We start from the raw sequence: 24,203 nt of genomic DNA, 5'->3' as shown, positions 1-24,203 counted from the left end.
GGAGATCTAATCGTTTCACAACATTCACCAATTCAGCCTTCCTGGCAACCTCTAATGCCCCCAAAGTCGGATCTTTTAAAATTTTGACAATCTCCACTTTCTGCAGGTCTCCCGTCTGGTTAATCTCACAACCAGATCAGATAAGGGACTTTTATGCTGATTGACTAGCCCCATAGTTTCGATATCAAATCCCGGACGAGCCCCCAATTTATTTACGTACCCCGTAACTGGGTGTCTGACCAGCAGAGAAAGAAGAATCCGTTGGAGTCTGGTGGTACTATATTTAAAGGTGTTTATTAATAAAGATAAGTAAAACCATATCAATAATGCAAATATACATATAACACAAAGTAGCAGTGATAAACCAAAAAGTGAAGGAATAATAATAATAAGCAATAATAAACAAGCTATCGATGTCTAGGGGTAAAGGAATTGTCATAGAATATAAAGTTCAGTTCAGTTCATGAGTGCTGAGGTAGTTATGCTTGTTGAGTTGTAATCGTTACAGAGAGAGAGAGAGAGAGAGAGAGAGAGAGAGAGAGAGAGCAAGATGTAACAGCTGCAGTCAGGCAAACCTTGAATTATTTTTTCTTATTTCGTCGTACCGTGGTGGTTATCCAGCAATGACCTCTCCGTCCTTCTGCTAGACCGCTCTTCTGTGGTGGACTCGTCTCTCTGGCATGAGTGGATACACACACACAAGTCCCCACCGGCCCTGCTTTTACACTGATTGCTTTACCGACCAACCTCCTGGTTCGGTCTTCGAATCCTCCATCTTTCCTTGTGGATTCACAAACCTCAGTCAGGGTCCACTGGTGTGTTTGAAGGGTGTCTCGCCGGACCTGTCTTTTTATCCCTACTAACGAGGTCTCAGCTATCCATCAATTCTGAACACTATGTACATCAAATCATGCCACTCCTACAGTCCACTGAGGAATGTTAACGAGCAAATTAACGTCTTTGCAGCGAAACAGTAAACAATTCAGAAGGAGTCACAATACAGTTGATCAGCAGTCTCCCTCTCTCTCTTATCTGTCGCAGATGTTCTTTCCTGTTTTTCGTCTCTCTTGCTCATAGTCAGCATAGCAACAGTAATAGTTCATGGTTCTCCGGGGGGATGGTTAACTCTGTACCCCATTGTCCATCAGGTCTGTTCATCACTCATAACAAGACAAAGAGACCTGAGAAGCTCCAGAGGAAAGTATGGTGCTTATACCCGAGTAGCAAAAATATATGTGGGGCATGCCTTGATGTAATTGCAAAACAATGAAATAACCACTCCAAGCTATACAACTAGAAGAGAATGCTGCAATTACGACCTGTCTGTTGCCTTTCCCTTTCGTTTAAAAATCAATAATTTTGAGATTACTGCCAGAGTAGCCAATTGTAGTGGACTTTACTATGGTATACAGAAGCAATGTACAGTGTGCAAAGTCGTTGTACGTGCCCGTTATGATTTACGACAGGTGTCTGCACTTAATGCGCATAACGTGGTGGGTGGTTTGCCGTTTAGCAACGAATGTTTGATCTGAAAACAGTTATTTTGTCCTGGATATTGGCGAGATCATTGAATGTTTTGGAGCTGCATTAAGCCAGCCAAGTGCTTAGAGAAGCACACTCTAAGATACACAGGCTTGGTGTTCTATTGTTGCCACATAATCTGCTTGGACGAGTTGTGATTTCAGTCAATGGTGAGCTCTGTGTTTTAGTGGTGCGCGAATTAGGTGATGGAGTAATATGTCCAGAGTTACTTTTCAGACCCTTTCTTATCGAAACAAGTCATTATCTAGCACCTAAGTTACAAAAATGTTGCCAGCCACCCATTGACCAATGTCCTATATGTCTTCCCACATTGTACCATTTTATGTACAAAATTGAACATCGTGCTATCAGCAGTGAATACCCCAAGTTTTTATATCATGAGAAAGGGAATGGAATTGTTGAAACAGCATAAGATATTGGAGAGTAGCTCGTGCATTCAAGTAAATTCTGTGCAATCGCATTACACTGTGCCAAGGTGCTAACCCGTTTACAATTATTCAGCCAGCCAGACATAAATGGAGAAAAAGAGCTAGTATGTGGAATCCAAATAATCATGATAGAGATGAAAGGATAATACACAAGTTTAAAGGAAGTACTGCAGTTGTTATTATATAGGCATGATAGATACAAAATGTACACATTTCCACGAAGTTGCCCTGAGAGTGACTAAATACCCTGAACAAAAAAAGCAAATAGCAGTTAATGTGATATGCCCCAGATTACTTCCAGAAGTGAGAGAAGGATTTGATTGGTCTTTGACGATGATATTTGCATCCTCCCGTCAAAGAAGTGGTACCAGAGGATGGAGCATGTCAGACTGTCCGTTTCTCAAAGAAGGATATAGGATTAATCATAGGAATTATAGACCAGCTAGCTTTACGTCAGTGGTAAGGATACTGTTGGTTACCTATGTAAGCTTCAGGATTGATATGCATTTCAACAACACTCTGTAATTGGCGACATATATCAGAAATTTAAAGGGGCAGTTAAGTGCCTCATGAGTCCATTTGAGTTGTTCAAAGTAGGAACAAAACAAGCTGATGAAGAAGGAACGATGGACATCGTGTATCTGCATAGAATTCTCCATAGTAGTCTCAACAATAGCAACTTCATGCATGGGATCTACGGAAACTGGGCTTCATAGATTCGGAATTGGCTTGTCCTTGAAATACAGAGGGCGGTCATACAAGGGATGTATTCTGTATTTTAGGCGACAGAAAGTGTTTATCGTGTTTGGAGCCTAGTCACTTTGGTAGAATACTAGGCCTCTGACTGCTGCAGCTGGTGTATTCAAGTGGGGTTTCGGATTAATATTTATTTAGTTTAGTTGTATGGCAATACCATTAAATGCATAAACCGACCTGCAAGGAAGGAAGTGGAAAGATAATAAAAAATAAAGAACAAGCAGACAATTGGAGCTTTAACACTGCACTGACTAAGAAGGTAAAAGATAACAATAGTTAAATCAATATAGGCCTTACATCACAGGTAGGTAAACATTTGGAGAAGGTTCTTCTGGATAGGATCTCCTTGCTTCTGGAAAAGTAATGCCTCATTATAGATAGACACACCATTCCCTGTAGCAAGGTTTATGTATGGACTATGATAAAGAGAAAGGGAGGGTGATTGTTAAGGATTGGGCAATGGAAATTGTATAATAAAATGAATGGTTTCCAGTTTTAATAATTCGACTAGATCCCTAATGGTAGGCTAATCTAGAATTTTAGGTCACCTGGGATCCAAGACTGTTTGTACCCGATCAATCAACTTTGTATTGTCCATAGAAGATGAAGTGTGTTTGGTGTGCGCAGATATTTCAAATCAAAATCTATGATAAGTGATATTCTGTATGAATAAGTGCCAGGATATCTAGTTTTATTTAAATATAGAAATTATCTGGACCTAACTATAGGTGGTTTGGTTAGTATGGTGCTAAAGCACCAAATGAATGGTAGAGTTGTGGTCGTTAGGAAGCATGTCAAATAATTTAGTGGGGAATATAACTGTTAGACGCATAGATTGAGAATTCACAGATAGGAATTCATTCAGGCAACTGTAAGATATTGCACTTTGGCAGGCCCAATGTGAGATGAAAAATGCAATAAAGGTGTGCAGGTCTGTCTCTGAAAGGAGCAATACAATTAGAATGGGTGGTATAAAGGCCTGAAATATACGCGCCTTTATTGGTCCGGTAAAATTGGTCCATCACTGAAGATAGGATTTTGTACTTCCTGTCTTGTTAAATGCCTTCCTGTAGAATCATGGAATTTGAGCGTATGGCTTTCATTATGGTATGGAGCCACAAGATATTCAGCTATCTTCTCATGACTCACAATCACTCAGGATAACTCTGTGATAAGGGAGAGCTCTTTCAACTAACAGAGACAACACGATTTTCAGCATCAGCGGATTTTCTTTTCTGCTAGTGAATTATGCTGCTAATTACTTTTAGATGTTTGCACTGCAGAATCTTGATTCACCTCCAAGATCTTGAAAGTCTTACTTTTACCTGTTTCATTAACATCCCTACCCCCAACACACCAGACTGACAGACACACACACACACACACACACACACACACACACACACACACACACACAGACAAGTGCATTCGACTGACGTTTTGGACTCAGAGAATAAAAACAGTGTGACATCGGATATCCATATTCAGGAAGCTCCTTTATTAAGCATCAAGTTCATACAGTAATTAAACAAGAAGTTTCAGTAGAAGATAAATTGCGAGTTCCTGGAAAAATTCCTTCCATCACAGTGACAAACATGAAATAACTTTAGTTCCAAGTCGTTTCCGGAAACCTGCAGGCCTGGGAATGGGAAGGCAATTGTTAAGGCGTATATTGTGGAGATATTTTGAAATATGTTGATCATTTGAGATGTATGATTCTTTTAGGGAAGATGTAACTGCATTGTTATGAACTTCCTCCAGCCTTGAAAGCAAAAAATATAACAGTTTTCCACACAGATGCAAGGTTTATTCTTTGGGTCTGTAGAAAAAAAGATTTTACTTGAGATTCACATAGCCTGAGCTGTGCCATTATTGTTAGGGTTAAAGAAGCATGATATAGGTAGGACGGGAAATAGACAGCTCACCTCCTTGAGGTTATTCTGCATTCGGTATCAGATAGGAGCAAAAACTATACAGAAACTATCTGATTTCATGAAGGGGTTCACCACAAATGGGGAATTATAAACAGCTTAGGGCCTTTGAGACTCCAGGCAGTATGGATTCAAATCCCAGAGTAGGAGAGATGAGAAAGAGCAGGAAGAGATGGTGATCACACACATTATTGGAATTGAAACATGACAAAAATTCTCACGAATGGAGGCTGCTCAGCCTAAATCACTGGAATTTGTTGAAATTGAATGCAGCTAAGCCTATCAACCATTGTGACACTGATTTCCTACTCCGGAAGATCACAGCACCTTGAGCACACATGTGATGCTGTTCGAAATCTCTATGGGTTTCAGCAACTTCCATCTCTCAGACGCCATTTGGAAGAAGAAAAAAAATGCTCTTTCCTTCTCTTCTGCATTAAATCTACCAGGTCTAGCTTTTCATCAATTGTAAGTAATCATAAGGCGTTTCCAATTACGGAATCGAAATTTTTCCAAACAAAAAACACCTCAATTTCATCTGCTCACAGCCTTACTAGTGTTCAAACAAAAGGCTGAACAATGTAGTTTAACATATCTGCACTACATCCTTAAGGTGGCTGGTTAATTGTTCAGGAGAAAGATTTGAAATATTGGAACAAATCTACTTTTGGGCTGGGATAGTAAAGTTTTGAGAAAACATTTCATGATGCTCCTTCTGTTTATGATCGAAATTTCACTGCTGCAGAAGTGGCAGAAACACAATCGTGAAAAAAACATCAATAAAGGAACGATGAAAGTACTGTGCAACTGCACAGAGGGCGAAGTGAAAATAAATGAAATATTTACTCTTCTAAGCATTAACATACATTATATAGGCAAAATAGCCACCTTCTGTGCTATGGCATTACTGTAATATGCGCTGCATTGATTAAATAATTCATATTTCTCTTTTCTCCAGCAGTATCATTAAAGGGGTCAGAACCATACTGGTTTCTCACAGATCCAGTTCTTAAGAGCATCACACTTAAAGTCATTCCACCTTCCATCAGGAAGCATCTCCACGCAGTCTTCCTCAGCTGCATTATTGGGCTCCCCTGCATTCCAAAATCTATAAACAAAACAAGGATAATAAAATTATGAATAAGTATTACCACATGGGTCTCAGATTTATTCTGTATGTATCCTACATGATCATGTGAACTAGGGTCATCCACAACCACTACTGTTCTTTTCCTGAAAGATATCCAACAAAGTTGTTCAGCTGGGAAATTAAAGATGTCGATACAGCGACAATGCAGAACCAGTCCTAAATTTGCAATATATGATGGGGCGTAACTTGGAAGCAAATATTTAGGAACAGGTAATCATCTACACCTACCCCTAATCCCTTCCTATTGGTAGAACTCGGGTTTTGTAGAGATGTGCAGGCAACCTACGCAATATACTGTTGTGTCTTCTGTGGATAGTATATTCTGCTTTGTGGTGTAAATAATAATTAATGTGATTGATGTGCTACTTCTGAGGTGTGTCGCTTGCTTCCTGATGGGCACAATTTCTCCCAGAACTGCCGGAGCTGCATTCAAACGGGGAAGTGGACAAACTTTCCATCAGGTTCCTGACTGCTCTTCATCGATGGAGAGGAAAGCTTTAGGGAAAAAGATGATGAGACAGGATACGGAAAGTGTCCTGATATGGAAGGTGAAAGGCCACATTCACCTTGATAACCATTAGTTATTTCACCAGCAGTGTGATGTACTTTTTACGGACCATGTAAACCCACATTTGAGTCACTGCATTTAACAAGACCCTTCTTCATTTTTACAGGAGCAACGAATGAACACATATTGTCAGCAAATGCCGTTCTTATAACAACATTGAATGAGCAAAACATGAGGAAATACTAGCTTTGTAGAACCTGTCAGACGCACAACACCTGCGATGTTATCTAGTCCTCAAACCTTTCACTTGATTAATGCTTCAATGTCTGTTGTTTGCTTACATCACATGGAAAGAATTAAATTGTCTAAAGACCAGCGACTCTGAAATTGGGAAACTGAGAGGAGAAAGTGAAATGGAACATATAGTTCATGATTCTGAAAGGATTTGATCACAGCTGTGTTAGCCAAGCCTGTTTCAATTAGGTGTGTTTACCGTCACTGTTTAATTATTCAGAACCATTCATCAATGAAATATAGCAGGAATATAGAACCATCAAGCGATCCAGATCATTGAGTCGCTTAATTCTGTGTTTTGCGTGCATTTCTTTACTGAAATTTCACCACCTCGCACTGAGAGCTCTTTCACATTCTTATAAGTGGTAAAAATATCTGCCCAAACCATTTACTCTTCACATTTTCAACAACCCATCATACTTGCCACCATTTTGACTAAGCTGCATTGTTACGGCATTGTCCAAATTTATGATTATTCAGGTTAACTAAATAACAGAAATAATAATGCCATTGCTACTAGTGTTAAAACCACAATGAATTGGAATGAGATATATATCTTTAAGTTTGTACTCAAGACTTCTAATAATGAAAAAATGTATCATTTCCATTACTAACAATGTTGCACCAACATGTTGGCTTTCACTGACCTATGAACAAAGGTAAACTAGCTGCTTCACTCTCATTTTAAAAGATCAGGCCATTACACTACTTCTTGAGCATTAGAGGCTCTGGAGATATTATCACATTCTCTAGGCCTGACGCAGTGTAGCAGAATGTGTGTTGAATGAGCAATGTCGTCTTTAGCTTTTACAATCCATTGTCCTCACTTCTGTTATTTCCTCCTTAACCAGAAACAAATATGGATAGCCCACACCAACCAGCAACTTCCCCGTAATTTTCTTCATCCCATCGTAAGTAAAACCCCTGTCAACCCCTGCTGGATAATCCAAGATTGGAGCATTACAAGCAAGACCACAACACCTCTCTCAGTGTGCTCCTAATCTACAACTTATGAACTGGATATAGCTCATGGTCGTCAATTCCTTTTCCAAATGGTGTGCAATCTACTGCTCTCTTTGAACATCAGTTTCAGTAGATGAAACAATTTTGCTTCAATCTCTTGATTCACATGCCGCACACCACCACGCCCATCTCAGGATGATTTTACTATTTTACTTTCCAGCTTCAGCCCTTAACGGGTTTACGTATTCACTTGCTGTTTCTTCTGGTCGTGGAATACACTGAATCCGCAAGTCTCGAAACTCTGTGAAGCCGCTGAAATCCAACGGCTGAATAACTCTTTGTAGTATTCACGGGCATTCCTATCCTGTTCTGCACGGCCTTTGCTTCTTATTCTCAACTCATTAATTTCAGGAACAAATGCTAACCCCTCACCCATATTTGCAAGCAGCTGCATTTGTCCGAATGTTTCATTCACAGAAGACCATCAATCGATAGACACGGACTCCCAAGGCACTGAATGAAAAAAAAGCACCAAAAGCACAGAAATATGAAAATACCCTGGGTAAATATCCAGTAAATGTAACTTAAGTGACTGAAGATCCTTTTCAACAGCTTTGGTGTGGCTACCATATTTGAAAGTACATTCAGTTTTGCATGCTAATTAAGGTCAGAGTTTGCTGAATTGAACTCCGACTGATAGAACATGAAAGGTAGAACATCGAGGCAGCGTAATTGGTCTTTCAGCCAAGAATGTTGTGCCGAACTAATTAAATTAGATATTGAGTGCCAAACCAATCTAATCCCTTCCGCATACTCAATGCCAAAATCCCTTCATTTTTTTTTCCAAATGTTTGTGCCTATATGGGAGCCTCTTAAACACTTTAACTCATTTACATTCACTACTGACCGTAAATGTAGAGAGTCTTGACCTAGAAGTAGAGCATGAGACGATGTAGCATTAAACCATATCCGAACAATGAACTGCAAAATAAGAGCCACGGCAGGCCACAGAACAAGAGAGACCAAAAGGCAACAGGCAAAAAGGTAACTGAAGGCCAGGAGTAACTTTCATGGCTGGCTAGTTCAATGAGTTAAATGGGACTATGGATGAGAAGTGGACATAAATAGGCTACAGGCAATGACTTGGAAACGAATGGCAGGAAATGACTATTAGCTGGATAAAAACTGGGTGCCTGCTTATTAAGGCCTGACATTACCCCCAGCAGCCGAAGGCCAAGGACAATGTGATGGGTCTGTTGGAACTCCTCATTGCACCATGGATCCGAGATGAATCTGGAGGACATCCAAGACCTTGCCAGTAGACCGTACCCTTCCCAGTCAAGAAGGTACTACACACGCTGCCCATGGTTATGTGAATATATTAACCGATGAACATTTATATAAACAATCTTCTAAATTATTTCGCTGGATCAGTGCAGGTTGAGGTAAATTGACTGGACCATTGACAAAGGACTTGAGGCAGCATACTTCAAAGGTAAGTGTGATCCTCAGCGATGGTGCTGCTAGAGACTATCGTCAATGTAGTGACTGAAATGGGTAATTTCGAAAGACCAATGAACCGGAGCAAGAGCTTGGAAGTTCGCGGGCAGGGGTAGATCTCGGGTGGACAATAAGACACTGAGCTCAGGCCAGGGTAGTGTTGATGGGCACCACCGACAGTAAGCCTGGCAGCAGTAGGCGTGGTCGGTAGCCAGTTTGGCCCTCCGCGCTGTCTTCAAAGCATCCCAGCAGCGGCGAAACAAAGCCCGAGTGGACGTGGTCTTCATTGTTGGCACCTTTGCATGGAAAAAGGGTGAAGAAAGACTTTGGATGAGAACTGTTTTAAATAGGATGCAAGTGATGAGTTGGAATTGAGTGATAGTGACTACTGCCAGCTGCGTAGAGACTGAGAGGTGTCCTCCTGTGCCGAGTTGACTTTCCAGCTCTTGGCTGTGCATTCCAGGCATTCATAACTTGCTGAGAGCAAAATGCCCCACGAATCTCATTTGAATTAACCGGACGCATTTTTAATAAGAGTGACTATTATCAGTATGCCAGCTGTCCTACTGGGGGCAATAGAACACTGGACCTTCTGTATGCAATTGTACAAGGAACATGCAGTGTCCTTTCCCTTCCTTCACTTGGCTGATTGGATCACAACTTGGTCATGCTAACACCTAAGTATGTGCCTCGTGTCTCGTGGCAGCCTTTGTCAACAAGTATTGTAAGCAGGTGGACTCAGGATGTTAATGAGACACTGCAGGAATGCTTTGAGAGGACTGAAAAGTGATATGTCAGACTCACAGGCTGTACATTAACAAATCGACTGATTATATCACAGACTTAATCAAATTCCATGCCAGTACTATACGCTCCATGGCCTACTAAATAAGCAGCAGCTAGTTCAGTTCCGCAGTCACAAGGGTCGTTACAGAAAATATTTCCTACCAAATGCAATAAGCACATACAACAGGAATGTATCCTTGTGCGACAGGAGAACACACATTCTACAATAATAGTCTCTGTTTTATAATTCCCTTTAATTCAGCAACCGTTAATCAGGGCAGCACCATATGCATTTCTAAAACTAAAGGTCGATAAAAGAGGATGGTTCTGTTTAAAGTTCAACGCACAGAGGTAGAATAAAATATGTGATTAGAAACTATCTCACTTTTCAGATGAAGAAAAATCCGTTCCATCCACCCAGCGCCAGTCGCCTTCCTGGACCAAATCATTGAGGCCAATCCAAGATGTCTTTTGAAGTTTTGTCTTTACATACTCCTGTCATAGATTAAAAAATTGTTTCTTAATGGGAGGCACTATAGACAATGACATTGTTTGTGACAAACTATAATTTGTAACCTGCTGAATGAGGCCCAACGATCTACTCACAATCAATTTGAACAAACTGCAAAACTGATTTCAGAGGGACGTGAGAATTGCATGTCACCTCAGTTAACTTCAAGATATGCAGAATTTAAGGAAAATGCAATAACTGAACCACAGACTCTGAGTTAAAATATTCCATCAGTTTTGAGAACATAACCATTTACACTGCAATGCCAATCAGGAATTGGAGAAAAAATATATTTCAGAGCTTGACAGTGTGAGCAATGAGTGAAATTGATGGATCTTGTAATTTCTCCAGTGGCTGTTGCTCTTGGGCTTAAATATTTCCTGGAATATAAAACTGTGAAATGTTCATTTGCTGGCAATGGAGAGAATATTTCCTGCAATTAATGCACAGTTGATCAAATGAACATTTTGGCTTTACTTTTGTTTTGCACCTGCACTAAAAAAAAACATGAGTATTCCATCATGTATCTGCAATTTATCTAGTCCACTGTAAGAACTTTACACAGGAATATTGAGTTCAAACATTTTGTTAGATATGGACCAAACACTACGTAACCCTCTCAGGGTTTAGGTTGATTAAGGACTGATAGTTTTATGGTAATGCCAATGAGAGGCTTGCCAGGGTGTGCAGAATCTCTAGCCATCCAGTCAACCTCGAACCATGGTATTTGCTTCCGCCAAAACAGATCAACGGTGCTTACCATCTTCCTGGACTAACACTCATTTTTGAAGTATCAGATAGTAGAACTATTGCTTACTGACTTCCTAATCGACAAAACTGCAGTCAGTAATGGTAGGCAGCAAGCCGTCCACCATGATTATACTAAATATTGTTGCTCCGCAAGTTTGGGTCCTTGGCCCTAGTTCTGCTCCCTGTATACATATATCTGCGTAACAAGACTGAGCACCAAATTAATCTACAGCCAGCATAACCAAACAACCCATCTACCATTCTTCTAGCACACATTTGCCACTGGAGTTCCACTGAAATTGAAGGGAGGCAAATGTTATTACTTTGTTTAAGAAAGATAATAGGGATATTCCTGGAAATAATAAACAAGTGATCTTTAAATCGGTGTTGGATAAACTATTGGGGATTATTCCTGGAAACTGCATTTACAAGCATTTGGTGAAGTTTAGACTGATTAGAAATAGTTAGCATGGCTTTCTGAGGGGCTGGTCTTGCCTCGTGATCCTGACTGATTTCTTCAAGGAATTAACAAAATAAAATTGATTAATTTAGGATAACGTGTGTGGTTATATTTATTTTATTAGAGCGAACTTGAACTTTCCCCATGGAAGGCTCACTCAGTAAGTCAGAAGGCTTGGCTGCTTTGATTCAGAATTGACTTGCCCACAGAAGGCAGAATGCGGTAGTAATTGAAAATATTCTGCCTGGAAGTCCCTGACTAGTGGTGTTCTGTTGGATCCGTCTTGCGACCCTTGATTTCCATGACTTATATGTGGACGTATAGGGGTGTATTAATGTTTGGAGGTGAAACAAATGTTGGTGATGCTGTGGACAGTGTAAAAAGTTTCCCTAATTTACAACAGGACATTGATAGGATATAGGGTTGAGCTGAGAAATGGCAGATCGAGTTCAATCTGGAAAATGGTTAAGTTATTTACATTTGAAAATCAAACTTGACAGAGGAGTAGAAGGTTAATGACAGGATTATCAGCAGTGTGGAGGAACAGAGAAATATTGGGATCTATGTCCATTAATCCCTCAGAGCTTCTGTGCTTTGATAGGGCTGTGAAGAAAGAAAGTGTGTTAGCCTTCATTAGTCAGAGGATTGAGTTCAACAGCCGCGAGGTAATGTTTCAAGCAACACACTCAGAATGTTAAAGGAACTCAGCAGGCAAGTCAGCACCTTCGGCAGCACATTTGTTTTTAATTGGATGCTGCTTGGTCTGCTGAGATTCTCTAGTATTCTGTGTGTGTGTGGCTCCGATTTCCAGCATCTGCAGATTTTCTGTTGTAGGTAATATTTCAGCTCTATTCAACTCTAGTTAGACCACACTGAGTATTCTGTTCAGATATGGTTGCTTTATTATAGGAAAGATGTGAAAACTTAGACAAGGTGGATAGGATATTTAACAAGATGCTGCTGGATTAGTAACAATGTCTTATGAGGGACGCTGATATGAGAAAGCTAGGCCCTTTCTCTTTTGAGCAAAGGAGGATCAGAGGTGACTTGATGGATGGGTATAAGACATTAAGAGGCATAGAGTGGACGGCCGGGTCCTTTTTCCCAACACGCAATGCCTAATACTACAACGTGAGCATTTAAGGTTATTGAAGAACATTTTCATGGAAAGTTAGAAATAGCCTTTTATTTTTGCTTTACACAGACAGTAATAAATGCGTGAAACGGACAGCTGGGGAGCAGTTATATCAGAGAAACATAGGGACTCTTATCATTCCACATTTATGGTGAGTCTGGGAGGAAAGGTTCAGATGCATTTTGGAGCAGGTTCAAAGGTTGACACAACAGCGTGGACCACAAGGTCCTTCTGTAGTTAACTGTTCTATTTTATATTTTCTGCACCTGTATACACCATGTGATTAGTTAATCTTGCTATAATAATAATAATAACAATAATAATAATAATAATAATAATAATAATAATAATAATAATAATAATAATAATAGTAATAATAATAATCATCATCATCATAACAACAACAACAACAACAACAACAACAACCCCATAAGCTATTAGGCATAACGGATGGATGGATTCTTTTGAATGCTACTTCGATTGATATTCAGGGATTTGGCACTAGAGTGGCCTTCTGATCTGTCTGTGGGGATTGCATTACAACACCTGAAAATGTTCTGCACAGCTGAAAGAGAGCTTCTCATTGCATCACAGCGCCAGAAATTATGCATCGGGTATTAGCCCTGTCCAGCTTCCAATATCCATCTGTAATCGCGTGGGTTTTCCTTGGCTGCTCGGTTTTTTGCCCATCACAATGAACTCCTCTTAGGTTAATTAGGCATTATGAATTGTCCTGTGAATGTTAGTCGATGATCGAGTAGGATTATTATCAGCGGGCCTGTGATAGTCAGCCATCATTTGGTGGACTAAAGGCTCCGATTCTGTCTTATACCTCTTGATGTCTCTGTATCAACATGATAGCTAAGACTAGTCACACACACACACAAAGAATGATTTTATCCTGTGGGCGAATTACTTGATGTCTGTAGATTGCTACAAATTATTCCTGATAAAACCAGACTAACAATAGTGAGACTTAACGGACTACACTCTTGGAAGACATACTAATATTTTCAAAGAGGCAACTGAAAGATTCCTGCCAAGAAGTCCTGCCACATCAAGACTGAGCAACAACGAGCTCTGAGTGGAGTTTAGTACTGTGTGTCTCATCTTTAGCAACGAGGCAGTCAGCAGTCATAGACGCATAGAACCATACAATACTACAGCACAGAAACAGGCCTTTTGACACTTTTTGGCTGTGCCAAAACATTTTTCTCCCTAGTTCCACCAAACTGCACCTGGAACATATCCCTCCATACACCTCTCATCTATGTACCTGTCCAAGTTTTTCTTAAATGTTAAATGTGAGCCTGCATTTACCACTTCATCTGGCAGCTCATTCCACACTCCCACCACTCTCTGCGTGAAGAAGCTCCCCCCCAAATTTCACTTTAAACTTTTCTCCCTTCACCCTTAACCCATGTCCTCTGTTTTACTTTTCTCTGCTAGCCCCAGTGGAAAAAAGCCTGCTTGCATTCACTCTATCTATACCCATCATAATTTTATATACCTCTATCAAATCTCCCCTTGTTCTTTTACGTTCCAAGGAATAAAGTCCTAAACTATTCAACCTTTCTCTGTAACTCAGTTTCTCAAGTCCCGGCAACATCCTTGTAAACCTTCTCTGCACTCTTTCATATTAACCATATTAATATCCTTCCTGCAATTTGGTGATGGAAACTGCACACAATTCTCCAAATTCGGCCTCACCAATGCCTTATACAACCTCACCATAACATTCCAACTCTTATACTCAATAATTTGATTGATAAGGCCAATGTCCCGAAAGCCATTCTACATGTGACACCACTTTTAGGGAATTTTGTATCTGTATTCCCAGATCCCTCTGTTCTACTGCACTCCTCAATGCCCTACCATTTACCTTGTATGTTCTACTTTGTTTTCTCCTTCCAAAGTGCAATACCTTACACTTATCTGTATTAAACTCCATTGGCCATTTTTCAGCCTATTTTTCCAGCTGGTTCAAATCTCTCTGCAAGCTTTGAAAACCTTCCTCACTGTCCGCTACACCAACAAACTTTGTATCATCAGCAAATTTACTGATCCAATTTACCACATTATCATCCAGATCATTGATATAGATGACAAATAACAATGGACCCAGCACTGATCCCTGTGGCACACCACTAGTCACAGGCTTCCACTCAGAGAAGCAATCCTCCACTACCACTCTCTGAAATCTCCCATTGAGCCAATGTCTAATCCAATTTACTACCTCACCATCTATACCTAGCAACTGAATCTTCCTAACTAACCTCCCATGCGGGACCTTGTCAAAGGCCTTACTGAAGTCCATGTATACAATATCAACTGCCTTCCCTTCATCCACTTTCCTGGTAACCTCCTCGAAAAACTCTAATAGATTTGTTAAACATGACCTACCAGGCACAAAAGCCACGTTGACTCTACCTGATAAGTCCCTGTATATCTAAATACTTCTAGATCTTATCTCTTAGTATTTCTTCCAATAATTTACCTACTACTGACATCAAACTTACCGGCCTATGATTTCCGGGATTAGTTTATCGATGGTCCGTGCATCCCTAAGGTAGACGTGAAAGGCTACTTGTTCAATCAATAGGAAATAGGAATGTGTTTGCTCTTAGCTGACTGAGAACGTAAAGACAAACTGCACTGAGAAATGTGACTTTTATGTATGGAATAACAGGAAGGAGCCTTGATTGAAGTATTCCCCAGCGGTTTGCATTTTCAAAGATCATGACATAAGTGGAATATAAATGTTTCCATGAGTGCGCAAAGTCATTTGAAAATGACTTTAATAGAAATTTTATGCGGATGTGTCAAATGAACTGCAAGCTGTGGCCATGAGAGTGGGACAATTGGCTTTGTACTGTTCACTGGTTCACCAGCATCACTAAATAGATAACAAATAGATCAGAAGCGAGTAAGTTTTATCATAATTAATTCATACCTGCTCCGCCACATTGTTAGTAACAAAAAGATGGGCATTCATTGATCCACACGATCTCTGGGCATCTGCCCACCTTGCTGTGCCTGAGGAAATTTGATAACAGCTTTGTTTGAAGCGAGTCCATTGTTTAGGACAAGAACTGAAATCTGTGAAGATATTGAAGAAAATATCAGAGATAACTGGGTGTCTATAGAGAGGACCATTTTGGCTGGAGATAGTCATGACATATGTGGTAGTGCAGGGTATGAGGAAATGCTCTGCTGCATCTAAGCTACTTGTTCCAGTGTTCAGGACAGCTTCTCAGCTAAACTCAATTCACTTCACTGGGTGAGACAATGCACAGCAAGTTACTCGAAGCTGTGGGAATAATTCTGTTGGAGAAACAGAAGTGGGCGGTTAGAAGAAAGTCTGGAAACAAAGTTGGTTAATAAAGGAGTAGCTCCAGGAAGAACTATATGGATGGAGAGTCACTGACAAAAAGAAAGACGACACAGGAAATGAGGAGAATGGTGGAAAAGGGAGCGGAAGAAAAGTGGGAACTCGGTGAAATCATGGTGTATGAGATAGTGAGCGGAGAGCAGGGGTGGGGGCAAAAAAGCAGAGGTAGCTCAGCCTGCTTAGTAATCATCACCAACATTCCACCAGCCGTACAAATTCATCATTCAGTTGATTTCTCAGATGAATAATTGGCAGTATCTGATAAAAATGTACTTACTCCTTTTCAGCCATGAGAACTCAGTCTGAAGTGTGTCAATTAAGCTGTGGGTCCTTTCTGAATCTAGTGTAGCTGAAAAAGGGGAACAATTTAGATCATGGAGCTCTGATTTTCATAGAAACATAGAAAATAGGTGCAGGAGTAAGCCATTCGGCCCTTCGAGCCTGAACTGCCATTCAGTATGATCATGGCTGATCATCCAACTCAGAACCCTGTACCTGTTTTCTCTCCACACCCCCTGATCCCTTTAGCTCACAAGGGCCATATCTAACTTCCTCTTAAATATAGCCAATGAACTGGCCTCAACTGTTTTCTGTGGCAGAGAATTCCACAGATTCACCACTTTATGTGTGAAGAATTTTTTCCTCATCTCGGTCCTAAAAGGCTTCTCCTTTATCCTTAAACTGTGACCTCTCATTCTGGACTTCCCCAACATCGAGAACAATCTTCCTTCATCTAGCCTGTCCAGTCCCTTTAGAATTTTATACGTTTCAATAAGATCCCCCCTCAATCTTTAAATTCCAGCAAGTATAAGCCTAGTTGATCCAGTCTTCCTTCATATGAAAGTCCTGCCATCCCAGGAATCAATCTGGTGAACCTTCTTTGTGCTCCCACTATGGAAAGAATGTCTTTCCTCAGATTAGGGGACCAAGGCTGCACAGGATACTCCAGGTGTGGTCTCACCAAGGCCTCGTACAACTGCAGTAGAACCTCGCCATTCCTGTATTCAAATCCCCTTGCTATGAATGCTAACATACCATTCACCTTTTTCACCGCCTGCTGTACCTGCATATCCTTTTTAAATAACTGGTGTACTGTGACACCGAGGTCTCGCTGCACCTCCCCTTTTCCTAATCAGCCACGATTCAGATAATAATCTGTTTTCCTGTTCTTGCCACCAAAGTGGATAACCTGACATTTATTCACATTGAATTGCATCTGCAATGAATTTGCCCACTCACCTAACCTATGCAAGTCACCCTGCATCCTCTTAGCATCCTTCTCACAGCTAACACTGCTGCCTAGCTTCATGTCATCCACAAACTTGGAGATGTTGCATTTAATTCCCTTATCTAAATCATTAATATATATTATCAACAACTGGAGTCCAAGCACTGAGCCTTGCGCTACCCCACTAGTCACTACCTGCTATTCTGAAAAAGTCCCATTTATTCCCACTCTTTGCTTCCTGTCTGCCAAACAATTCTCTATCCACATCAATACCATACCCCCAATACTGTGTGCTTTAAGTTTGCACACTAATCTCCTGTGTGGGACCTTGTCAAAAGCCTTTTGAAAATCCAAATATACCACATCCACTGGTTCTCCCCTATCCACTCTACTAGTTACATCCTCAAAGAATTCTATAAGATTTGTCAGACATAATTATCCATTTACAAATCCATGCTGACTTTTTCTGATGATTTCACTGCTTTCCAAATCTGCTGTTATCACATTTTGATAACTGACTCTAGCATTTTTCTTAACACTGATGTCAGGCTAACCGGTCTATAGTTCCCTGGTTTCTCCCTCCCTCCTTTTTTTTAAAAAAAGGTTTGGTTACATTAGCTGCCCTCCAATCCTCAGGAACTAATCCAGAATCTAAAGAATTTTGAAAAATGATCACTAATGCATCCACTATTTCTTGGGCTAATTCCTTAAGCACTCTGGGATGCAGACCATCTCGCCCTGGGGATTTATCTGCCTTTACATGTTATTTACCTAACACCACTTCCCTACCAACATGTATTTCCCTCAGTTCTTCCATCTCACTAGACGCTCGGTCCCCTACTAATCCCAAAAGATTATTTATGTCCTCCTTAGTGAAGTCAGAACTAAAGTAGTTATTCAATTGGTCTGTCATGTCCTTGTTACCCATGATCAATTCATCTGTTTCTGACAGTAAGGGACCTACATTTGTCTTAATGGAACTTTTTCTTTTCACATATTCATAAACTCTTTTATAGTCAGTTTTTATGACCCCTGCCAGTTCCCTTCAATTATCTCATTCCACTTACATTTAATGTTCGTCTCCTTACTGTCACTGCATTGTTGACCTTGTAAGGATCCAGTACCGCTACGTCTGACTCTCACTCATCATCTTTATCACATGATTTGTCACCTGTCCCCCTTTAAAATAGGTGTAGAATCTAGAACCTGAGTCTGGCCTAACGTCCACTAATCAAGCTAAAATCCTTTCCCTAACTGGCACGGGAGTTACACCATTTAATATTTGATATCACAAAGTGGGAGAGTGATATCATATACCTGGGGAATGATGTCACACAGCAGGGAGGAAAAAAGTGATGTATGTTGAGCAATTAGCTCTGGTTGGTTTAATGGCGAGAATCTGGAAAATCACTGAAGGGCTAAAGAAGGAGATTTCTCAGAATTCGACGTATAGTTCTAACTGAAAATTTTCTTTGTTCCCAGACTCTATGACCAAGATCAATGGTGAGTTAATGGACTGGTGTGTTCGCAATATGAGTAACATTTGACATTTAAAGATTCTTTCCATTTCAGTGTCTCAGATCATGAAGGAAGTTAGCAGAAGGTATTTTCCTTTGGGAATTCTCTCAATAGGAGAGTAATGGTGAGTGTAAACTCCAGTCTCTGTATGATTTTTATAGTTTTATTAGTGGAATTTGGGTCTCACTTAGATTCTAGATTTGAAAAGAGGACAGGCGATGTTCCATATGAGACAGATGGGCAAAGTGAAGTAGGAGAGACAGAGGTAATGGTATAGGGGCCTCACGGAACGTTCAGGTAGTCATTGCAAAGATTCATGTCATTCCTTGGATAATGCAGGTGGTTGGGAAAACAGCTCCGATCTGGAGAACAATGCCTGAAATGTTTGAAGTCACAGAGATACTGAAAATACTTAACCAATGCTCTGATATGCCTTTCAGGAACAATGGCATGCATCTGTAATTTAGGATTCGAATGGCTGGCGTTTTTCCAAAGAGCATAGACCAAATTGGTCATCTGTTCTCTTCCTGCCTTTGTCCTCTTTCTCAGATATGCAATAAATCACAATGTTTTATGCTCATACCTTTTTTATATTCATAGTCAAATATTGTCTGAAAACTGGAGTGCACTTAATATATAGCAATATCATGCTTAAACAACTTAAGCAGACTCTCACTGGAATAAAAGTGTACCTTTTCTCTTATGAGATTTCTTTTACAGGACACACTGAATGCAATATCAGAGTATGCTCACTATAGAAATGTATTGAAAGGTGAGAAGGTTGTTTTGCAGTTACGTATGGTGTATACTTGACTAATTCTATAAAGGTAATTAATATAAGAAGTAAATTAACTTTAAGCATCTTGCAGTGCAAGCACTTCCATCTGATGAAGCTATACCTAAAATGTCTATATTGAGAAATCAATGCCAAAATAATTTTGTGCCCTTTGCTAACAGTGTTTAGTTCTGTTTTGTTTTCAGTCTATAGTCAACAAGATGAAGTAGATTTTCTTTGTTCCATTGTTTCACACAAGAAAGAAAAGAATTATTTCTAGTTTATAACATACTGTAACTACACAGTAAATGTCTTAATGCCCACCAAATGAAATGTGGTGCACAGTCCTTCTAGCAGAATTCTACATTATGAACAGGTTTTTCTGCCTGTTAGCTCTTTGGACCCACTTTAGGAATGCAATTACTGCCCTGAATCACTGTCATAACTTCCATTCTTCAAATTGATTGTGTCGCCATACTATGTGAAATGTAACCTGTAAACAATCAAGACGCAAAATTGCTTGCCCCTTAACACTGCACAGGGGTCTTTGATCTCTAGGAATTGAAACTTTCAATGTCACAACAAACTTTTTAGTGTGTGCTTCATGCTACAAACAAAAAGTACAATTATAAAGCGCAGAGTATGAGCATATTGAGACTACTATTAGCACTTAGGTACTTCACAAAGCTGGCACGGGATAGTAAACTCACATGATAATGGGCGTAACTTGAAATTGGTGACAACGTTTTGACAGAGCATGCAAGCGATGTTGCGATGTTGGCCAATTAGGTAACAAGCTCGTTATTTAGGGAGTAAATAGAGCATGGTCTACATTTTCTGAGTTGCACCATTTGATATTTGATATCACAAAATGGAAGAGTGATGTGAAATATTTGCTGACTGATATCACAGAGGACGGGATTGTTGAATACTGTGAAATACATCTCTATTGTTTCATGGCGAGCATCTGGATAATCACCAGAGAAGCTGAACAATTAACGAACTTAATATACAGAGTCTGAATTTTACACCTACCATTACTCTTCCACTGAGAAAGTTCTACCTGGATTCCAGCAGCTGCTGAAGCCATATTAGCCATCGTCTGAGTGTCTGAAAATACAAGATAAACAGTTATATATGCTACATTTTCCTTGGACTGCAAACGCATCTGCCGATAAACAGTTCATATTCTCGGCCATAACATCTTAGAGCAAAAATATTCTGATTGTGGTGTATAGAACCATTGTAGGCCATAATATAGGCATTGAGTACAATTGTTATTAAAACCTTAGAGAGTGGTTGTGATTGCACTGGAGACTGTGAAACGAGGATTCAAAATGATGTTCGTAGGACAGTAATATTTTTTTCTCCACAGGTAATGAATAATTTTCAATTGCTATATTTGGAACAGTGGACGATAGTGAAATCTGTCTGAAATAAAATTATAAAAATGTTCAGTTTCCTCACTGAGGTAATGAAAAGCCCATGCCAGGAGGTTACCTGTAATTTGGAGGATGAGGGAGCAATAAGTAAACCTTCTTACCCAGGACACCTTCGGGCCTGAAATATCACGCGCATGTATAGTTGCTGGTAAGACAGATTCGGCTGTCTTGTGTATTTTCTCGAAGAATAGGGACGATGCGTTAAATGGCCTATGACTGCATTGCTAGGACTCGCTAATAATTTAGAATTATGTTGTTAGAAAAAAAATCAAATCTTCATACGGATAGTCCTGCATAGCCTGCTGGTGTTGCTGAGACACGGCGTATACATCCACTGCATGTAAATTTATATAACAATATATCTTCCAGAAACAGTCTAGCAGTTTGTTTCACTCTGTATCACAAGTTATTCAAGGACAGTGGGGTAATTATTTTTCCAAGAGGATACCATAAGCCTATCCTGGATACTCTCCCAGTAATAACTAATGTAAACACCATTTGTTTTGATCACACCCAAACCTCATGGTTTATTATCTGAGTAAAGTATACAAGTGTATGAGGGTTGTCCTAGAATGGAGCATTAAGCTGTCCATTGCTTTGGCTTTTGCTTATATCTCAGATCACAAAGTTTCTTATGCAACATATATAGCTATCAATATAGTTCAGAATGGATTTGCATGAATAATGAAAGATATACAAAATGATCTCTCTGATAATTATATAAGCTGTTTCATTCTAGAATTGTAATTTTTCTCCCCAAATTAATTGCATCAAATTTGGTATTACCATGAACTGTCATAATCCTGACAACCCCAATCAGATGAGCACTCTTAATTTGCGAAATAGTTGACTGCAGGAAATAAAATCAAAATCGTTACATCTGAACAACACATCCACTTTGCTACTCACTGGGATTTCTAACATTTGATGTCAATAGGAAACGTATTCATGAAGGTTTTCAATCTCAAAAGAATAAGAGCACATAGAGGGCAAAATGTGAATGGATTAAAAGTAATATCAGGAGACAAACACCACTAGGTCGTTGCGTGATAGCAAGGTCACAAGGTAAGAATGAACGGCAACAAATAGGTGACGATGTTCTGAAGCAAAATGAAGGTGACATCAATATGGTCACCGCTGTGTGATATCAGATTTGTGATGCAGTGATTAAATAACACACCGGCAGAGATTTATCAAATGATGGGAGATATTTCCACAAAGTGGAGGAGTGAGACTTTGAGCCGATCGCAAAGGGCAGTAAGTGGTAAAATGTGGAGTTTATGATGTAAAGCAATTAAGAGAAACCAAAGGATATGGCAAGAAGACAGGTGTATGGGAATAAGTGGAATCCATGATCCACCATGATGGAATGGCGGAGCAGACTGAATGGGCTGAATGATTTAATTCTGCTACTATTTCTTCTGGTTTTATGATCCTCTCAGTGAAGAAGTTTCCAGTCCTACTCTCTTTAAACTTTTCACCTTTCATGCTTAACCCATTACACCTAGTTGCACCTCCAGCCAACCACAGTGGAAAAAGCCTGCTTATGTTTACCATATCTATGCCTCTCATGATTTTGTGTACTTTTTTGAAATCTTTCCTCAATCTCCTACGTTACAAGAAATAGGGTTCCTAACTTATTCAATTTTTCCTTACAACTCGGGCCCTGTAGAAACCGTTTTTTTTATTATTTCTCTCTTTACTCTAAGATAAAATTTATTTATATCTTTTCTGCAGGTAAGTGACCAAAACTGCACACAAAGCTCCAACTTAGGCCTCAGTCATGTTTTATAGACGATCCATCTTCTGTACTCATTACATTTCTTTAAGAAGACTAATCTACCAAAACTGTAGCCATAATGGGTCTGGATTGCAAAGACTGTCTGAGGAGTTAGAATTATGCTGTTAGGAACAAAAGAATTCATACGCATACTCTTACATAGCTTTGTTGAAGCTGCTAAGGTATTTGCATATTAGTAATTTGTATATAACTTTGGATAATAAACATCTTCCAGAAGAACACAACGTTGACCAGATTTTTTTTATTGTGCATCAAAGGCTATTCAAGGACAATAAGCTTTTTTGTTCCTCCGATAGTATTATAAACACTTCTTGATGACACTCACAATATCGCCAAATACAACTGACATTTGTTTTGATCACGTCCAAAACTTTGGCCTTATTAGGCGGGTAAAAGATGTTACAGTATGAATATTTTCATAGATTGAGGGCTTTAAGCTTCCATTGTTTTGAATTTGCGTATATCTTAGATAACTAATTTAGAATGCAATGTAGGTAGAAATGAAAGTTCAGAGTGGATTCACTTGACCTTTGCCTGTCCTGCAAAATGAACTCTCTGAAGATTAGATAGGCTGTTGTGTGGAGCAGGGAAAAAGGAGCTGTAAGTTGCCCATGAGCAGTCTCAGAAGAGCAAACCTGACCTATTTTAACAAACCAAGTGGGTGAGTTTAATGTAGTTGGGGGGGGGTGTTAAAATGGGAGATTAAGATAACATTGTGATGCTGACATTTGACCTGGAACTCACAATCTGAAACTTTTGGTGGCAGCGGCATTTAATCCAGTTATCCAATACTCTGATATGTTTTTGCAATTGGTACAGCGTATATCTTGTAATTAGGACTCCATTGGTTTGTGGATTTCTGATGGGAGTTGCCTGGTTTGGCCTACTGACCTTCTCCTGCATTATTCTTCATACTCAGACATACAAAAAATCAACATGTTCATGCTTATTCACTTTTATATTTGAAGTCTGTTAAAGCTTTGAATCTGCAGCACACAAAATAATAAAAACAATTCCCTGCATTTTGAAACAAATTAAAGTGATTTGTTACTGCACTCCATACACCATGAGGGCATACTCAATGTACTCACAGTACACAACATTGAATAGAGTAAGAGCTCAGCTGCTTTTGGAGTATTTCACATTGTGAGAAGGCCATATTTTCATACAGAATAGTGGACGCTGGATCCATTCTAGGAGGGGAAATTGTGTCATGTGGAGTGCACAACAAATTAACTTTGGTCAGCACGTAGGCATGTACATTGTTCCAAGAAACGAGAAATTACATTTTTTCTCGGACTTATTCTCACTATCTGAGGTTAATTTTCTTTCAT

General features: G+C 39.7%; 1 protein-coding gene across 1 annotated transcript in view; it reads right to left on the bottom strand.

The window, feature by feature from the left end:
• Positions 1-4,209: 4,209 nt before the first annotated feature.
• LOC132405866 (CD209 antigen-like protein E) overlaps positions 4,210-24,203 on the bottom strand; it is a 34,471-nt gene continuing 14,477 nt past the window's right edge. The window contains exons 3-7 of the mRNA XM_059990857.1: positions 20,662-20,736; positions 16,383-16,454; positions 15,668-15,813; positions 10,244-10,353; positions 4,210-5,765 (exon numbers count right to left, since the gene is read on the bottom strand). Of these exons, the coding sequence (XP_059846840.1) occupies positions 5,633-5,765; positions 10,244-10,353; positions 15,668-15,813; positions 16,383-16,454; positions 20,662-20,736 (536 nt within the window). The 3' untranslated portion in view covers positions 4,210-5,632. The remainder of the gene's footprint in view (positions 5,766-10,243; positions 10,354-15,667; positions 15,814-16,382; positions 16,455-20,661; positions 20,737-24,203) is intronic.

This window comes from Hypanus sabinus, chromosome 16 (assembly GCF_030144855.1).
Source record: "Hypanus sabinus isolate sHypSab1 chromosome 16, sHypSab1.hap1, whole genome shotgun sequence".
NCBI lineage: Eukaryota > Metazoa > Chordata > Chondrichthyes > Myliobatiformes > Dasyatidae > Hypanus > Hypanus sabinus.
The sequence above is the reverse complement of the archived record's forward strand: the minus strand, read 5'-3'. Positions and strand labels throughout refer to the sequence as shown.